At 38.0% G+C, this 19,489-nt stretch overlaps 1 protein-coding gene across 1 annotated transcript in view; it reads right to left on the bottom strand.

Annotated features, from left to right (window-relative positions):
* Nucleotides 1–18,774, bottom strand: part of SERPINI2 (serpin family I member 2) — a 25,816-nt gene extending 7,042 nt beyond the window's left edge. The window contains exons 1-5 of the mRNA XM_031679661.2: nucleotides 18,510–18,774; nucleotides 13,790–14,020; nucleotides 12,169–12,363; nucleotides 11,898–12,090; nucleotides 3,110–3,207 (exon numbers count right to left, since the gene is read on the bottom strand). Of these exons, the coding sequence (XP_031535521.2) occupies nucleotides 3,110–3,207; nucleotides 11,898–12,090; nucleotides 12,169–12,363; nucleotides 13,790–14,020; nucleotides 18,510–18,756 (964 nt within the window). The 5' untranslated portion in view covers nucleotides 18,757–18,774. The remainder of the gene's footprint in view (nucleotides 1–3,109; nucleotides 3,208–11,897; nucleotides 12,091–12,168; nucleotides 12,364–13,789; nucleotides 14,021–18,509) is intronic.
* Nucleotides 18,775–19,489: the final 715 nt, after the last annotated feature.

The following is a 19,489-nucleotide window of genomic DNA, read 5'->3' on the forward strand; positions in this document are numbered from 1 at the left end:
CATCCTTGCTCTGTCACGACCAGACAGATCTGACAAGGTTCCTCAGAGACCCCACAGAAATGTGGTCATGGGTTCAGTGAAGACAAGAGGGCCGAGGAGAGGAAGATGGGTCTTGAAACTTGAAAAGAAAGGATCTTTGTCTCTCTTGAGAGAGAAAGCTGATGTGACTCCACCAAAACTAACTGGATTTAGAAGGATTCATGAAGAAATACTTCAGTCAAGGGGAACCAGCTCTGAGAGCTCACAGAAAAGTAAATCCCCTCAGACAAGATAGACAGAAGCCAGTGGAGGGTTATTTGCATAAAAAATGGCTTCCTAAAAATAAACTCCAAATTGCTTGTGATGACTCCATCTGGGCCCCTGATTTTCACGCATCCTCATCTACCCTCCTCGCCTCATCCGGTGGCTCCACTTACAAGGTCAAGCATCAAGGCTTTAGCCCAGCTCTCCTGCTTAAAAGCCCCTTTCCCAGCACTTTCCCTGGTTGGTTTCCTTGTTACTCAGGTCTCAGCAAAAATATCACATACTCATAGTGGTCTTTCCTTCCCACACCGTCTAATTCTGCTCTTTCTCTGACCTAACCTCTTTATCCTATGACTCTGTTTTAGTTAATTCATAACATCTATCACCTTATCGTTTAACTAATTAATTACCTGTTAATTGTCCATCTGCCCTAACAGATGTAAAACTTCACCAGAAGTTTTGTCCAACTCTAGGAAACTGCCTGGCCCATAGCAGGCTTACATTAAACACTTGCCAAATAAATAAATCAATGGATGTAAGTATGTCTAGTGATAGAAACAAGTTAAGATAGAGAAAAGGGGGCGTCCACATCATTAGTGTGGATTAACTGAAATACAGGGGTATGGTCTGTTTAGGTTATGCAAATAAGCACATTCTTTTCCCCACAACTGCCTAGGATAAGATATGATTCACATATATAGCAAGAATAGATGACCGAGGGTCCCCTACAAAGAATGAAGACTAAAAGGCAGGTTGGGGTATAGTGGAGAATTTCACCCAGTTTAGCACTGGCACCAGACCAAGGGACTCCCCGGCTATTAGACTGAGCAGCTTGGTCTCCTGCATTCCGTCTGATACAGAGAGGGTCCAGGCTCGGAAAACACAGAGGAGCTGAGAGAGGATAGATTAGAACAAGGAATCTTCACTCCATAAACTCACTGGTTTCTACACCTTTGTAATAATTTTTCCTTCAATTTTCTATGAAAATTCCAATTATATCTTTATCAAGTCAAGGACAAGAAACTTTAAATAGCTTTGCTAGAAGATGTGCAAGTAAATATTAATGTGCCATTTGCCTACTTTTTTTTGTATTTAACTGAGTATCTACTGTATGACAGATGCTGATCGAGACGATACACCTACATTCTTTTATTTATTTCCACCATTAGGATATATTATCTCATGTAACATTAGAAAGTTGAGGCTCAGAAAGGCTAAACATTTTACTTAAGGTGACACAAGAGGTAATGACAGAAGTCAAATAGTCGTCTCAGAATTTCCAAAATACTTCTTTGAAAACATTTCATTCAGAACTTGTGAACGACATGAGTATATGTCTCTTTTGCAAGCATCCCATAGCATTCACGTTGGTCTGGTTCACAGCAGTCTTTGGTGACTGTGTACTGTATGCATGGTAAGTAGGGATAACACTGTTCTCCCAAAGACCAGAAATACTGCCAGAGTTGGCTGCGGCTGTCTTACTTCAGGCAATAAGGCAGAACCAGCGCAGTTAAAACAACTCGAATAGGTAACTCGAGAGGGAAGTGGGTAACCCAGAGCAGAAAATGTTGGACACTTATTCTACTCTGTTCAGGGTTATTCTCTTGCACAAATTCTTTTATAAAGTATTTTAGAGGTTTTTTCGTGATAAATCCACTTGTAAAGGAGATTTTATAGAAGTCACAAATTGCCAGGAATTTGCAGAGTGCGTGGCTGTTTGAAATGTCTGAGATACAGCAAGTGAGTTTCTGAAGGCCAGAAAGAAATTCAAGAGGAAAAGGTGTTTAAAAAATGGTTTAGTTTCTTTCAGGTTGGTGAAGTGGCTGTGTTCCAGGCCACACTTGGATAGCATCCTGCCGCAATATTTAATGTTGACTGTCTCATTCCCGATGCTGATGAAATTGTCAGAGAAGTCAGATCTATCTGTCAGTGGGAAAACAGGCAGCTAAATCATGTGTGAAGGAGATAATGAACACCTATGTCACTGGGTACCCCACCCTTCTCCTCCACCAGGAAAACTCATTCATTCTATTCATTTACTCACAAAATTAATGACAATTTCCCCAAAGCCCAGATTTTATATAGGAATATACAATAATTCTGTGTTATGATACCCAACCCCATCAGACAGACAAGCTTTTATCATTAGGACTTTCTTTTATATAAAACAGAAGACCGAATTTAAAAGAGGGCAAGTAACTAGAAACAAATTGACCCTCTTCATCTGTTTTTTTTTTTTTCTCTCTGGTTATTTTTGGACTAGTGGGTACTGCCAAGACGAGAGAAATTAAAGACTGTCTTGGGCATCATTGTGTAAATGAGCATCTTAACCATGCACAGTTTCCCAGGTGCCAGTGAGCATAAAAGCTCATTGACTTGTTGTCAGTCTCAAGCTAAATCCACAAGCTGCGGCTTTACAATTTCTAGGTTGTGCTCATCACGCAGCAGCTTGTGGGTGCCTATTTTGTGGGCTCTAATATTACTGAATTAACATTTGCAAATTGGTTTATAAGAGTTTTATTAGCTCTGCTTAGAAGAGAAGCTCAAAGTTGTATCCCATTATTCAGATAAGGAAATCCAAACAGGGCTGAAATAAAAGCCCTTATAAGACTTTACTTATGTAGTTTCATTGTAAGTGTGGTTAGAAGGCTTATCTAACTTTCTAAAAATGCTGTCTGACTTCCATTAAGGAAAACTACTTAAATGCAAAATAGAGCGCTTGTTTACAGACAGCCCGACCTGACCAACATCTATTTCCCATGTATGTATTTTCTGGGGCCAAATACTCTTTCAGTTTTAAGATCAGTTAACATAGTTACTAGGAAACATATTAACATGATAATATAAGAATTATTTTTCATATTACCTGTTATTCCAGAAAGGTCACAGCCACCACTAAATACCTCAGTTATATTCAAAGAATACAAAGCTTCTTTGAAGTCCAACTTCTGTTCTACTTTAAATCTGTTTAAAAAAAATGAAGAGGAAAATTCTTGAAACACTGCACACATTGGCTACCAAAATGTTTTTAATAAAACAGATGACTTAGAAGAGATGATACTGTGAAAGCTTTTGTTTCATTATCCCAGTTACATCTCCTCACATTTCACATCATTTTCCCCCAGCTCCACTGAGAAGCTCTGGGTTGCTCATAACTTGCTTCTCAGATAAATGGTTGGGGGAAAGGGGAAAGAAAATACTCTATCTTTTTGAAGTAACAATTACCCAACGAAACAGGGTGAGAGTTTTACCTAAGTTTTCAATTATTTGGCTTCTTCTCCAGAAGCTGTATACATTCCAGTTTTTTTCACACCATGAAACATAGTTCCTGGCAGGCGTCCCAGCTGCTATGAGCCAGAAGCAGAGGCCAACAGTCCTTAAAGAAGATTGTTGGCTCCTGAGGCACACGGAGGAGGCATTAGTAACCTATCATTCTTCCCACCCATTGTCACAGTTGACGTGACTTCCTTCAGTTTGTGGACACACCACACATCTTCCCAATAGGCCCTGTGAAAGGGGTGAAAATTTGAAAGGGAACTAAATTTCTTCCGAATAAAGTAAACATAAACATTACAGGAGGAGAACAACAAAAGAGTCGGCCAGTCCTTCAAATGCAGGGCCCTGAGTTAGGACTCCAGATCCTATGCAAGTCTCTCAACCTCAGCTTGCCTGAAGAGGGGCCTTAACCAGCGAATCTCAAAGATTCTCTCAGGCACTGGTCTTCCATGATTCCAAGTCAACAGGATCACAGATGCTCACTTTCCCATTTCAATAAAAAGAGAGAAAAAAAAAGAAGAAGAAGAAGAAGAAACTAGTACTTACTGATTTCATGGATGCGAAAAGCATCCATTTACATTTTACAACCAGGTTGGAAACTTTCTTTATGAAAGAAAAGAAAAGAGTGCACGGTCCTTCAATAGGAAGCTATGTGTACTCCCGACCTAAGGGGAGTCCCAGGACAGCTCCGGTCCAGGGAGCTCTCTCTGTGCCCTGATGGGCCTTTGCCCCTGTGCTCTCTGGTCTGGATGCAGACATGACTGCTCAAGCCCAGGATCCTTACTTAGCTGACAGGTAGGCCCACATCTGGGGCCAGAAATTAGCTTGGGCAACAAGTCTCATTAGATCATTGTCTTAATTGCCAAATACTGAACAAGCTTCTTAATTATAAGTCTTCAAAACAATGAACATGCTGTGGCAAAAATTTACCAGCCTAAATTATTTGCTGGTAAAATATTACGCACTTTTGGAAGATGTTAATTCATTCAGAACCCCGGCTAACGGGGAATGGGCACAACTCACAATAGGCGCATTAAAACCTCCTGATAATGAAAATAACTTATTTTATGCCAATTGTTTTCAACTCCTTCCTTTTAACTTCCTGCTAAGAAAGATTATATGCAGCATGATGGTTTTGAGGCTTTGGGGTTGTTCTTTTTTTCTATTTTCATTCCACACTTTTTTTATACTGAATAGAGTATGGGCTTCTAAAAGGTAGAGGATAAATGTTCTGGTCCACCTATAATTTGGCTATTTTTAGTATAATAGTCCAGTGATTTGAGGATAATGACAAGGAATACTGCAAGCCTTCTTGCAACATCTAATAAGGCCTAATTATCACCAGAGTCATTTAAGTAACAGTCTTGCTCATAATACAGTCCAATGAAACCTACAGCGATAGAAAGTCATTCAACCATTTAATAAAAGTATAATCTTCAGCCAATTTCTAATTAGCCATAATTATTGGAGCCATGAATAGCCAGGTGTGACTGTAGCAGTGTGACTATATTGTTAGGCACTTAATATAGATGATCATTTTTAATCTTCGCAAAAACCCTAGGAAGTTCGTATTATTATTTCCATTAACATATGGAGTAGAGGCTTTGAGGAGGCTGATTTCCAGCCTCAAGGACAAGTCAAGAGACAGAGCTCAGATTCAAACTCAGGTCTATCCCAAGTCAAAGCTAATGTGCTAAATTCCATGGCCATCTAATCAAAATATAATTCAAAATCATAATCTCAATCAATACATAAATGTATACTGTTAAATCCAAATTTTGTGAATCTTGATATTTATTCTAGATGTGATTCAATTCCTTTTTCCTTGACTCTCCTCTACAATTGTCAAAAGGATATGGCTAAAGGTAAAACAGTGGGTAGCAGAAAGACTGGATAGACAAAAACTAAATAATCATGAATGTTTTAGCATGTGTCAACATTATCCAGCTCCTTGAAAGACAGAAATTTACTGCCATACGCAACCATTGTGCTTAAAGGGGTCTTACACAGGTTAAAGCTGCAGAAAACAAAAGAAAACAATTCAGAATTTCTGTTTTAAGACAGATCCACTGGGGTCTGCAGGATCTACCATGGATTGGTGTTGTCTCTTTCCTCTCCCTTATACTCAGGACTCTTGTTTAATGACAAAATGCCTTGGATGGGGCTCCCTTAAGTTCCTATTCTTATTTTTTCGAACCCCAGTTTTGATATAGTGGGCTTGAGTCATCCTTGGGAGGTTCAGGCTTAGAAACAGGCAAATCAAGTCTTGGGGCTGCCAACAAGGATTGAGATATAACACGATCCTTGATTGGTGGGCTTGGACTGTTATGTGAGTACATTACAGTTTCTGTCACTTTCTAACCAATTTCCTCTGTGTGTTGGGGGGGGGGGGCGGAGAGAAATACTCCATTGGCCTCAAGGGCTGAGTTTAAATTGCTTTCTGTCACATAGAAAACATATCTGTACAATGTTTAATGTAAACCTGCATTCCAATTTGTATCAGTGTCCAAAAGGGGAAAGTAAATGAACACTTGTAATCACCCTGCAGCTGGTCATGACTTATCTATTCCCACATCCAGCCTCATTTTCCCTGAGGTCACTTCCTCTCACCCAGACATGGTTCACATTCACCCACTTAGAGTCCTGAGGCTGGCCAAGCCTGGGGTGGATCTCTAGCCCAGCAAAAAGATGACACTTCATGTCCCACGGCAGCTGATGTCTCTTTCCGAAAGTCTCCGTGGCTTATCTTGCTGCTCATCCTATCGCTGACCATTTGCTCTGTTCTGTGCTCTCCCTCATGTCTGCCCCACATTTCACCTGTTTTCTGACTCTCGCAATTTTGTCTCCACCATTTACTCGCCGTGTGACCACAGGAGAGTGTTTACTGGTCTACATCTTAACTGTAACCTGAATATAAAAATAAATCTCTATCAAACTTATTGTGGGGATTAAATGAGACACAGCAAAGAGGGGGAGCATCCAGGATACCATTTGCACTGTAATGGAGTCTCAATAAATTTTAAAGTTGAATGAGAATAGTAATAAAAATAATAATGAGGTAATATTGAAGACTATAAATGTTACAAACCTTTTCTCATAGTTCTCCTCACAATAACCCTAAGAGGCATGTATTATCAGCATCCCACTTAGTAATAAAAGAAAAATCAAAGTCATAGAGGATGGAGGTGGCAAAGCTCTTGGTCTTCAATATCACGTTCTGTTTTCTGTAATCTGGTTCCAACAGTTGATAAAAGACACTGCGAAGTGTCACATCAGTCAACATGTTTAAAGAATGGTATCTCCCAGAAGGACTAGGGCTCTCGTTAGTTATTACTATACTTTTGAGTAGAAGTATACTATTTAATGAGTTCAAAGACCTGGACTGCCAAAAATTTAATGACAACTGTGAAGCTTCTCCTCAGGAAATTATAAATGACCTTACACTCATAAACTGCTAATAATCTCAAGGGCTTCAAGGACACTGCAGTCTAGCCCAGAACTCCCCAGAAGTCCATGGTGCCCAGTTAAGCACTGCTACAGAAGAAGGAAAAATCAAAGTCTTCTCATTTTCCTAGAAAGTCAAACTTAAAACCTTAGAAACATCTATTCCTTCTTAACCCATATCTAGGTAGTCACACACTCCAATAAATGCCTTTCTACTTCACCAGTCACTTACCATTCTCAGCGAGGCTGCTCCCTTAAATACTCATTACTTAGTGCCTGAATGGTTGCAGTGGTTTCTTAACTTATCTTTTGGACCTCAGTCTCTCCCTCTTTAACACGTCCTGAACATCACTACTATTCATATTAAAGCAACAAATGTTCATTGAGTAGCTGCTGTTGTGATGAGGTCACAGAAAGGAGAGATGCAGAGCTCCTGACCTCAGGAAGTTTATAGTCCAGTGGGAAGACAAACAAATAATTTTAATATAACTACTGTGCAAAAACAACACAAGGTACTAGGGGAATTTTTCCTAGCAGGGAGAAGGGAAGATGTGGAATCTTTCATGGAAAGATCAGAAAAGCTTTCTAAAACCCAAATTTGATTTTCAAGACCAACAGAAGTTATCTAGAAAAAAAATGGGGGTGGAGGGAGAATGGGGACAGAGTTCAAACAAGTTATCCAGCATGACCAAAGGCACTGTGACTACCAAATATATCTATAAAGCACTGCCTAATCATCCCACTAGCCTACTTGGAAATTTACAATAATTCCCCATTGCATATGGGACTTTTCACTCTTCATTCTTCTAAAGCCCAGTGCAAATCCTTCCTCTTCCATGAAGTCTGTGCAGTTCCGGTCTCTGGTGCCCTCTCTCCCTTCTCTCCTCTCTTTTTTCATGAATCTCCTAGTGTTTACAAGTTGTACCAATCTTCTAGTATTTACTGTATATTGTTAGTAAGTTTCTTGTGCAAATCTTGCACCATTCCATTTAAGTGGTAACCATCTTATCCATAGGGAGCATGTCTATCAATCTGCATTTGTCCCAGTCCCCTGTCCATAGTGGGGTCCCAAGCAATCTCTGCTTTTGAAAAGAAGATAAATTTTCTAATAAGCAGTAAACTAATAAGATCATAAGGCTGTGAGTGAATGGAAATGAGAGCTAATCCTGTCTCCTAGTACGTAATTGAATGTCAATCAATTTGTTTTTTGAATGACACAGTTTCCTTATCTGTGGAATGCAAGATATAACCAAGTCAGCTTATAGAACTATAGTAATTTGTATTAAAATGTAAATATTAAATGCTTAACAAAGTTAAAGCACTATATAGATAAAAGTTTGTTTATTTACCTTATTTGCATGTAATAAATGATCAATTTTGCCAATACACATGATCATAAAAATACAACCTCAAACCCTTTCTTATAGAGAGTAGAATCTGATACATGGTAAGGATGTGTTAGAATCATCAATCTGAGGAACTCTGACTACTAAAATATTGATAAGATCCCTATTAAATTTAGAAAAAGTAATGTGATTATTGTAGCTGCTATCCAACTGCAGGATAATGTACAAAATCAGGTATCTGGTATGTTACAGATAGTAAACCCTAGAAAGTGCCTTAGTATTTTTAGATTACACTCTATCTTATTGACCTTGATTCTAAACTAGTCATATATCAAAGAGGGGAAGGAGAAGTGTTTCTTAACAGTAACTATAATCTAGTCACTCACACACTACGAGCATTTTTATGTTTAATTTTTCTTTTCTTGGCATTTACTTAACTTTGCTACCAAAGAAGCTTTTATTTATTTATTTTTACAATGACAAAATTTAGCTTAGTTGATATATAGGTTGAACTGTGTCCCCCAAAATTCATGTCAAAGCCCTAACCCCCAGCAGCTTATAATGTGAACTTATTTGGAAACAGCGTCATTGCAGATGTAATTAGTTAGGTTGAGGTTGTAAAAAAATTTAATAAACAGAAATCTCAATTAAACAGACTTGGGAGACCAGAAGGGGGAGCTTACCTGTTCCGTGAGGGCAATAATAACAAAGCCCAACGGGAAGAAGAAACACTCCCCTTCCTTCCTGGCAAGGACTCAGCCAACGGAGAGCAGTGGGCTCCTTGTTTACTACAGCCCTCCCCACTTCCTCTTCCTCTCCACAAAGGCGTCTTCCTTCCCTTACCATTGAGGGACTTGCACTTGGCTTGTCATGGCTGTAGACCCCAAAATGCAATTCTCTGCTGACCCTGAATAAACTCATCTTTGCTGGAGAAACATCTGACAGTGTATTTGTTTCAGACCAACAGGATCATACTGGCGTAGAACCAGACCTTAATCCAGTATGATTGGTGTCCTTGCAAGAAAGGAGGATGCCATGTAAAGAGAGGAGGCTAAAGTGATGAGTCTAAAAGCAGAGGCACACCAAGCACTACAGACCACCACCAGCTGTGAGGCAGAGGCAAGGGAAGATTCTACACAGAGCCTCAGAGAGAGCATGGCCCTGCTGACACCTTGATTTTGGACTTCTAGCATACAGAGCTGTGAAAGAATGGATTTCTGTTGTTTTAAGCCACCTGGTTTGTGGTGATTTGTCACAACAGCCCTGGGAAACTAACACAGCTGACGAAACTGTCCCAGTATCACCAGAATTCTTAGTTATCAGTTGGAAACCATAATTCACTCCTTCAGATATAGAAGAACCACAGCATTGAGTAATGAAGTATAAGACTGTCAGTTCACCCAAGAGTATTTATTGAGCCCATACAATTTTCCCTCTTCTGTATTGAACACAGATTTCAAATGGATATTTTTCTGTTGTAAGGAAATTGTTCATCTTGGGGAAAATGTATTTCAGAATTTTCAATCCATGATCTTAGTGCTCAGGAAACTGGATTCAATAAATGGTCCTGATGGACTAAAATCATTCATGAACTTAACACATGAGCAAATGATTCCTTTAAGAAATCAGAAGACTCATCCTTTTAGTGAGAAGTGAATACATTTTAAATATAATGAAGTATTAATGCAATTGAATAACTGATAACAAAATTTTCAGTTCCTTAAATTTAAAAAAAATCTTAATTTTATTTCTCTAGAGAGAAGAGTACAAAAAAATGACTAATATCCTATCTTCTATTCTGCCGCATGCATGAGAGGGAGGGATGGCTTTGTCAGCATCCTCAAGGGGAATGAATTCAAGAGTGACTAGAAAATTAAATTATGATATTTGAGACACTTAAAATTAGATAAAGGGAAATAACATAGAATCTCTTTCTTTGAAAATATTTATGTAATTTAACTCAACAATATTCATTTAGCACATACTATGTACCAGGAAACGTTCTAGGGACTACAGAAACCAAAATGAAGGAGAAACTAACCCCTGTCCTAGAGCTCACATCTTAATAGGATCAATAAGAGTGTGAGCCAGAAATGAAAATGCAACGAAATAAGTACCTTAATGTAAACGTGCATGCAGTGTTCTGGAAGTAACAATAAGGAGTGGTCGATTCTAACGAGCATCCTGGAGAAATCTACACATAAGAGTTAATTTCAATATACTGGTTGGCTACCATGGAGAAGGGCCTGACCGAGGGGGAAGGAGGAAGGGAGACTGAGAATCCAGAGGAAACTTTCTAGGTTGGTACTGGCTGAGCAGTAATCTTTCAACAAAGGAAAAAAAAAAACCCATCATTTATTTAGCATTTTCTACTTTCCAGGCTTTGTGCTATGAATAGAATCATCTAGTGAGGTACTGTGATTGAAGCTACCACCAAATTTTTAAGAAATCTTTGATGGCTGGAGTTTGTTTGGAAAAAGAGTATACCACTGCCAATGAATGTTTCTGCTTCCATATAACTGAAGATACAAATTCACCTCTTAAGGCAAATTGTTCATTTGTTTGGGAAAAGCAACACAGGGAGCTTTTTTATGCAAATAGGAGCTGTGGGATGGAGATGGAGAAGTTTGAGATGATGAGGGTGTAATCTATTCTACCTGATACAAAACTGTTGTTCTCACTGAAGGCTGAAATCTAGTGCTTTAGGTTCTTGACATGACTAGGAATCTGACCTTATAGAGGATCGGGGAAAATCTGTGTTGTTTTCTTTTTATGCTGGTAAAAGTTGGAGGACCTGGGATGCTGGGTAGGATGGAACGGTAAAGACACTCCTTTGGGGTAAATGGCCTTGGCACCATGATAAGGGCAGGCTAAGGAGAGCAATGGACAGAAGACTCCCGGGTACAAGAAATGGCTGACACTCCCTGGCGCCTGGTTTTAAATTACTCTTCACCTTATAAGCCCCTTTTATCATTAGCTTTCAGCAACGTTTGGTTAAACATTGAGGTTGTTCTTACTTACTTTGCCAAGGGCCACCTAAACAAATTACTACAAACTCTGAGCCTTAAATAATAGAAACCTACTGTCTCATAGTTTTAGAAGTTCAAAATCAAGGTGTCTGCAGGACTGGTTGCTTCTGAGGGCTGTGAGGCCAAGATCTGCTCCAGGCCTCTCTCCTTGGCTTGTAGATGGCCACTGTCTCCCTCTGTTTCTTCACATCATCTTTCCTCTTTGTGTATCTCTGCATCCAAATTTCTCCTTTCTATAAGGACTCCAGCCATATTGGATTAGGGCCCGCCCCTATGACCTCACATTAACTCGATAACTTCTATAAAGACTGCAAATATTTTTAACCATCTCCTGGTTTCTTTTTTTTTTTTGGAAAACCTTTCTTCTTTTAACCAAAGGAATGCTGGTAATGTTCAAACCTGCCCTTGTAGCCATAAAGTAGCATAACATCTCCAAATGGGGTTTTCTTTTCATTTTTGTCAATAGCCTTTTCAAGCATCTGTTATCTTTCAGCCAGCTTTTCAAATCCCTCCATGAGTGAAAACAGAAGAACCAGAATGATAAAATGACATTACCAACCTGGGGAGGCTGATTTCCACTTCCTCTTCTTGCATCTCAGAGAACCATTGCAGGATTTGATGAGCAGTAATGAGTTTTTCCATTTCTTCTATGTTCACATCTTCTGCAGGAAGTATGATAATTAAACTAAACTCATCACCTTTATAAGGTAACTCCAAAACCTGGTAGTTCATGGAGGATTCAGAAAAATAACCTGGAACAGAGAAAATATATTGTTAATATACCTGGCAGTTTCCAAATTGATGTCTTAGAGTGTCATGTTTCATATTACCATATTTTGTTCTCAGAAGAGCCTTCATCATTGGAATTTTGACTGCCGCACCATCTTTCTGAGTGAAATTCATCAGCTGCGTGTCCTCTTTTCTGAATTTCTGTTTCCAGTCTCCCTTGAAATAAATGGCATTCACTAGGACAAGCCGAGTCAGAGGGCCAAATTCTTCCCCTGAAAACATGTTTTTAATTTTTCCTGTGAAGGGGGTGGAGGAAGAGGCAGAAAGAAATATGCCATCTTGATTCAAAGGAACTGCTTTAAATAGAATTAAAAGAAAAATTTGTTTTGCTGATAATTAAAACCAGGGTGCTTTATCATTTAAACTTGGCAATTTTGAGAGTAAAGGGGAGCGCTATTAAATATTTCACTTAGAAACAGATACAAACAGGGTTTTACTAGGAAACAGGAGATACAAGATTGTCTCAGGCAAATTTGGACAGACTTAGTAATGGCCTCTCTTTAGTGAGATTATTGTGTAAATAGTTTTTCAGATAGCAAGAACAAAAACTATATACCTCTTTCTGCATATCTGTTGGTCTTTTTAAATTAACTTTATTTCAAGGTTCTTCAGCAAGTTAGTCAGAGTTAATAAGGTCATGGCACCTGCAAACTTGCCACTCTTGCAGCCACAGCCGCTGACGACCAGGAAAGGACAAGAATGGAGTTGCTGGTGTGATTTTCCTCTTCTAAACAACCAGTCTCCTATTTCTATGTCCAATGAGAATTTGGAATCTATGGGATAACAGCATGATCAGGTGCCCTGGAGCTGTCTAGGGCTGTTCTCGTTATGCATCCCATTAGCAAGACTTTCCTGTGAACACTGCTCACAACACTCATCTCACATTTTCAGCTTAGGCTTCTCCATCTGAGGCTTCCCATGAATACAGTAGCCTCTTACACATCATAGTTTTTTGCATCAGAGCATATGCACAAAGAAACAAACTGCTATTAATTGAGGACCTGATATAGGCTTGTCACTTCACATGCATTCTTTTTAACCATCCAGTAATCCTGAAATGCTTTAATGGTACCCTCACTTTAAATGGGGCTTAGTTTAGAACTTGTCAAGATTTGAACTCCGATTTGTGAGTTTAAACTTGTGTTCTTTCTGCGATGTCACTCTGTGGTGCCTTTGGAATTTTTGCTAGCTTATATTTAAATTAAAGCTTAGATTACCATTGTATGACAGAATCATCAATATTTATTATGAAACTTTAACACATCTAACTAAGATGTGTTAATTATTTACAATGTCTGTGGGAAAGTAGGCATCTGAGATTGACAGATTGAAGTTTTAACCTAGCCAAAGATATCATTCCTTCTACTAAAAAAAAAAAAAACCTACGCTTAAACAAAAATTATTATTAAAATTCTTCCATTAAAAATGCTACAAATAGGTGTCTCTCAAAAAAAAAGAATCTCTATACTTTTCAAAGCAGCATACAATTTCTCTCAACTTTATAATTTCGTATTAATTTGAATAACAGGGAAGCAAAATAGGAGATTTGATCTCTCTGAGCCACAGTTTAATAGGAAAACACTCAACCATTCTTTACTTTAGGATATTAAAAACCATGAATACAATGGCAAATAATGATTTTATGAAAATGGGAAATTTTACCATCTGTTTTGCTTTCTACCCAGGTATTTATTGTCTCTGCACAAGCCTTTGCATTCTGAAAATCCACCAGTTTTACGGCACTCTGAAAAAATTCCTTGTTGCCATGGAGATACTGTTCTTTCACAGTGAATCCTTCTTGAAGGTAGAGGGCATTGGCAAGATTAAATGTAAATTCTTGTTTTTTCTCTGAGGTGGCAGAGAAAAATGACTTCAGCACAGAAAATTCTTCTCCTAAAAAATAATTATAACGTATACTGACATATTGAACAACATAAAAACAACAGCTTCTCAGCTTCGCTTCCAAGCACTCTGATTCATATCATCAATTTTTGCACCCTTAGGTATAACTAACGATCCTTTCTAAGTTAGTATAAATATTTTAAGCATTTATCTCTTGTGGAATATGCATTTTGTAGAGAAATTGACCCTGATGGAGAAAAAAGTCCGTGTAAATTTGAAATTTCTCAAAAACAAGAATATGCATTTAAACAGGCTGAAGGAAACTCCCTCTTTATAGTCAAATGTAGATCATTCTTATTTGTTGGAAATGTGTCTTTAGAATCGTATTCTTTGCACAACATGTGATATTTATGAAAGAGGAATACTAATTAATGCTGATGGGGATGGGGACTCAGGCAGTGTGAACAATCCTTTTCAATACTACTTTTATTTCAGCATAAGAAAGAATTGCTCTCTTATGAGCAACTGTGCTTGTCCAAGTTTTGAAATGAATGCAGTAACCCCTGTAATCATCTCTGGAGATGCATAAGAACCAGAATTGCCTATTTCTTCAGGTTCATGAATTTATGTACTTTGGCTGTCTATGTGAACAATAAAAATCTTTAACCATTCCAACTGTAAGCACTAGCCAAGTGAGTCTGTCAGAGTCAGCTAAGAATCACTGTTGGCCTATTACTTATTTACCATTGGGTCACTCTGACCACAGTGTTGTCAGGAAGGTGTATGCACCATGAGAGAATTCAGCTCTGTTCGTTGCTCTGTGGCTTCCTATTTATTAGCAAAGGGTACCAATAGTTTTCATCCCCTTCTGGCTTAATTCAGGAACTCGATCGTTAAATCTGGGAACTGTATTTCAAATCCAAGGTTCTTTCAGAATCTTTGTTTCATTTTGAGTTAAATGCTGAAAATACCACTTTCATAACTTACAAGTTGATGTTACGCAATTAATCTCTATTGAAGAAAACATAAATGGTTCATCATTGGATGACGTTCATTGAATACAGAAATAAAAAAGGACTGAGAGAAATTTGCTATCAGGTGTCTATTGGAAAGAAGGGGTGTGTGTGTGTGTGTGTGTGTGTGTGTGAACACTTCATCAGAGAACTGTCAGCCCATACGGCATCTTTGTGCAAATAAGAACTTGTGCCCTCATTGGTGGGTGGGGGCTGTGGTTCCATTGTCTTGCATCTTGTGCAGCTGAGTGGAGACTACTTTTCAGTCCCCACTTGCCTCCTTGTCCACTCATGCAGGCTCTGGAAGGTATATTGCATTCTGTTTAAAACCCCATGATTCTCCATTCACGGAGATATAGACACAGACACGAACAACAAAAACTTACTTCCATATGATTGGATCTGAAGAATTTCAGCAATGCTTTATAACCCTGGAATTCCTTATGTAACGAAGGGGAGAATGTCAGTCTATTTTATTTGTATATACAATGACTTTAGATGCAATCATTTCTTGCTGTTTGAAGCTGAGAAAAATAGCTCAATAGCTGAGAGGCTACAGTGAGCACTTTCTGAGTGAGGGCAAGAGAGCTCCAAAAGAATTAGCTGAGGTCAGAAATAAAGTGGCAGAATTTGAAACCAATTTTCAGGAGTTTGTAATTTATGAACATCGTTAAAGGAATAGGGGGAAAGGGAGAGGGGGAGAAAAAATAGTTCCAACTCACTTGTCAGAGCAAATAAATTTATGTCATGTACTTAAGGTGTAAGACTGTGTGCCCTTTGATAAATCACTGGACTCAGAAGTCAATGAAAAAATTTCACCAATAACACACATTAGGAGAATATAAAGTTATCTGCCTTATAAATTTGATTTAATTTACAGATGAATAATCTCTTTCAGCACAGATCAAAAAGAATACATACCCATGGCTCCTAATAATCACTGAGAATAAGTTTTCTTCATTTCCTAAAATAAAGTCATGGAAAACCTACAGGTCATGAGTGAATGTGACTTCTGGTTTGATGTTACCAGACCTCCAGAAAATGTTCTAAAGTTTGGTACGTGTTTACTTCTCCTGCTATTAAGAGCCCCCAAACCAAGTATGTGTACAATCCAAGAGACCCAAAGATGAAAACAGAGGCAGTCATAGGATTATAGATTATTTTAGCCAATAGGTCCACAGAAGTCATCTAAGCCAAACTCCTCTTTTTATAGTGAGGGATCTAAAATCCAGAGAGATAAGATAACTTGAAAGATGCCCAATCACAAGGTCATTTGGATGCAGAACTGAGATAGAAGTCGACACCTAATTCACTTCATTCTCTTAGAATAAAGAAGCACCTTTAAGTTAGTCTTTGATTAATAAGCAGCATTATTAGAGGCAAAGCAAAATGGGGTGTTATCAGATGCTCAGCAAACTGGAGAAGGTTAAATCCTCAGCAGCTGTTTTGACAAGGGGGAAGAAAGAAGAACTGCGGACACTGAGCGCCCCGATGGGGTAGGATGCCAGGAGTTGCACGACCGTCTGTAGAATAAGCAGCGTTCACCGGAAGCAGGCTGGTAGCAGGAAAAGTAAAATACAGCCTGACTCAGCAGAGAGCCGCTTCATGCATGCACTCTCTCACTCTGTTCTCCTCCGTAACTCTGTAGCTCCTTTCTCTTTATTCCTTCATTTTCCCTTCTTTTTTATTTTCCAGAGTTTAATTTTTACATTTTCTCTCCTCTGAGTTGGTCTCTCTTTTCTTTTTGCACTTACCCTCTGTCTGTGCCTCTCTCCCTTAACAAAGCAAAATGGTCTGGTAGATTTTATTGCATGTGTTACAGTATTAATGTTTAACTGTCCATATATCCTATTCCAAAGAAAATATTAAAACGTTTATTGTTGCTCTTATGATCTACAACCCTCAGTGAATCATTTTTGGAATTAGTTCTGGACAAGTTACTTAACCTTTCTTTGCCTCATTATCCTCATCTGCATAGCTGGGCTGTGTCTACCTCACAAACTGTGAAGATTAAATGAGACAAGCACATAAAACAGTGACTGACTGATACACTATATATGTTTGATAGTGTCATGATAATGATTTTTATTACTATGATTACTAGTACGTTCACAGTCCAGAGTTGTTAAGACTCCTGTGTTCCTCTATAAGATGGATTCGTTTAAAGTAATTCAAATTTTGGAGGCTCTAATTTTGCTAGTTTATCAAGGGATCAACTTTACATACCTCCATAAATGTTCTATTACTTTTCAAAGCAGTATCATGTGACATAAATGTTTCTGGGACTGTCCAGTGGGACTTGCTGAAATCCATACAAACAAGCAAGACTAGATCTGGAACACAGTGGCTACATTTTACATCATTTACCAAGGAAAACTCTTGCAATCAACTTCACTAGCACCAACGCCCTTTCTATATAAAATTGCTTTTATTTAAAATGAAGCAAATAAAACCTTGCAAATAGATTTTTTTTTCAGAAAAACAGTTTCCTAAATAGAATGACTCTGTGCTGAGGTAAATATACTGAAATGAATTATAGTTATAGTGACTCAAAGCCCAAATCAAAAATCTGAATATCTCCCCCAATGTTTGGGACACAACATCTGACGGTGATGTAAAATTTTAAGTTAAAATCATTATGAAAATTGGGAGCACAAGACAGCCAGGGTGATGGGCAACTGCCCCTTCAAATGGGACACCAGCACTGAAGCTTCTATGTACTGCCTCAGATAGGTCTTTATGAGACGAGAAGCCAACTTCTCATGAGCAAAAAGGTCTCAGGTTATGTAAATGCTTCTTTTTTTTTTTCAAGTTTTCTTGAAAAACTATTAATTTTAGCTTTTAAAATGTATAAATGAATGTTTTTTCTGGGTCTCGTTTAATTGAAAAAGTTAAATTTTAATTAGAACACTAATTTGTAAAAGCCTACAAAATAATGAGAGATGCACACACAGATTTCTGGGGGAGGGTGCTCACTGCAGCACGCTCACAGGAGAAGTACTGGCGACCACCGAGTGGTGAAGGGTCAGGTAAGTATGTGATGGTATTTCCGTAAGTGTCAATGAGACACAGCAATTAAAAATACATTCTGAAGCAGTTGCAGGATATGAAAAAACGATCACAACATAGGAATTGTCAGTGGAAGAACATGCGTATCCATATTTAGGGTGTATATCTATGCATATACATACATGCACACACACACAACATAACCTCAACTAAAACCAGCTAAAACAGGCCAGAAGAAAATACACAGATTGACAGTTTTTGTGTGAATAGCCTTAATTTCATAATAAATGATTTTGGTAACATTTTCATGAAGAAACAATTATAATTGTTTCCATTGACAATTATTTGCATTTAAGATTCTCCATTTTATTAAGAAAAACCATAAAACTTTTTATACTTTATATAACATTTTTAACTTATTAATGTTCTGTGGACCTGAGCTACTAATAGAGGAACAGTTTAAAAATAAATTTGGCCAGATCTTGTCCAGTATAAATAATCATATGTAAGAAACTCACCGGTTGAGGTTTCCTGGAATTTTAAAGTTTGTCTTATCTGCTCTTGTGCTTTTCCTTTCGCTCCCAGCTGTACCATCCCCAGGGCCAGAGTTGTTCCAAGAGGGGAAATTAAGATGTTGTTCTCATGAGATAAACGAATGGCTTGATAAAGATCCACCGCAAATTCGGTATTTCTTTCAGCCCAGGGTCTTGAAGCTTGACTTCCAGAAAGAGTTAACAGGAGACTCCACAACAAGATCTTCTCCATTTTGACCTTTGTGTGCTGTCTAATTAGAAATTCAGGTTTCAAAGTAATCTGAATTTACCATAGTAAGCTCAACAGGAAGATTTCTACCTATTAAGAACTTTCTGTCTTACTTAGAACAAACTATGATAAGAAGATTCAGATACCACAGAATTTTTCATATTCATTCATGAAACAGTAGAGAATATATTGCAGGGTTTTTTTTTTAGTTAAAGGAGAAATTATAATTCTGGGCTATTATCAATAGCAATACTATTTCTGAATAGCTATACGATACTTTTTCTTATTTTTTCCCATGGTTTTCAATGGGATACTTGTAACTCTAACATCAAGGGAAACCTCTGTCCAGATGACCCTAAAAAGGTTTAAAGAACAAAAGGAGAAGTGGAATAAAAAAAGTGAACACACTCCAGTGTGGTTTTGGACCCACAATATTAGGAAATTAATATATTCTAAATCAATTGAGTTAATCTGGCTCACTGCTTACAGCAACAAGTCTCACACTTTATGGAATTCCACTTCTGTAACGAGAAATACCCCCAAACCCACCTCATACTTTTCCAAAGGGAGGGGAAAAAACTCAGAAAAAATTACAAAGGAACAAAATAACAATCAAACAGAAACGGTACAATAACAACAAAAGAAGAAAGCAGTTGTCAAAAAATCAAAGAGTGATTTGACAAACAAATTAACAAATATAAGAAAGCTTCAGTTGAAAACTGTAACCAATTCACAA

The sequence above is a fragment of the Vicugna pacos genome, chromosome 1 (genome assembly GCF_048564905.1).
Source record: "Vicugna pacos chromosome 1, VicPac4, whole genome shotgun sequence".
Classification (NCBI taxonomy): Eukaryota; Metazoa; Chordata; class Mammalia; order Artiodactyla; family Camelidae; genus Vicugna; species Vicugna pacos.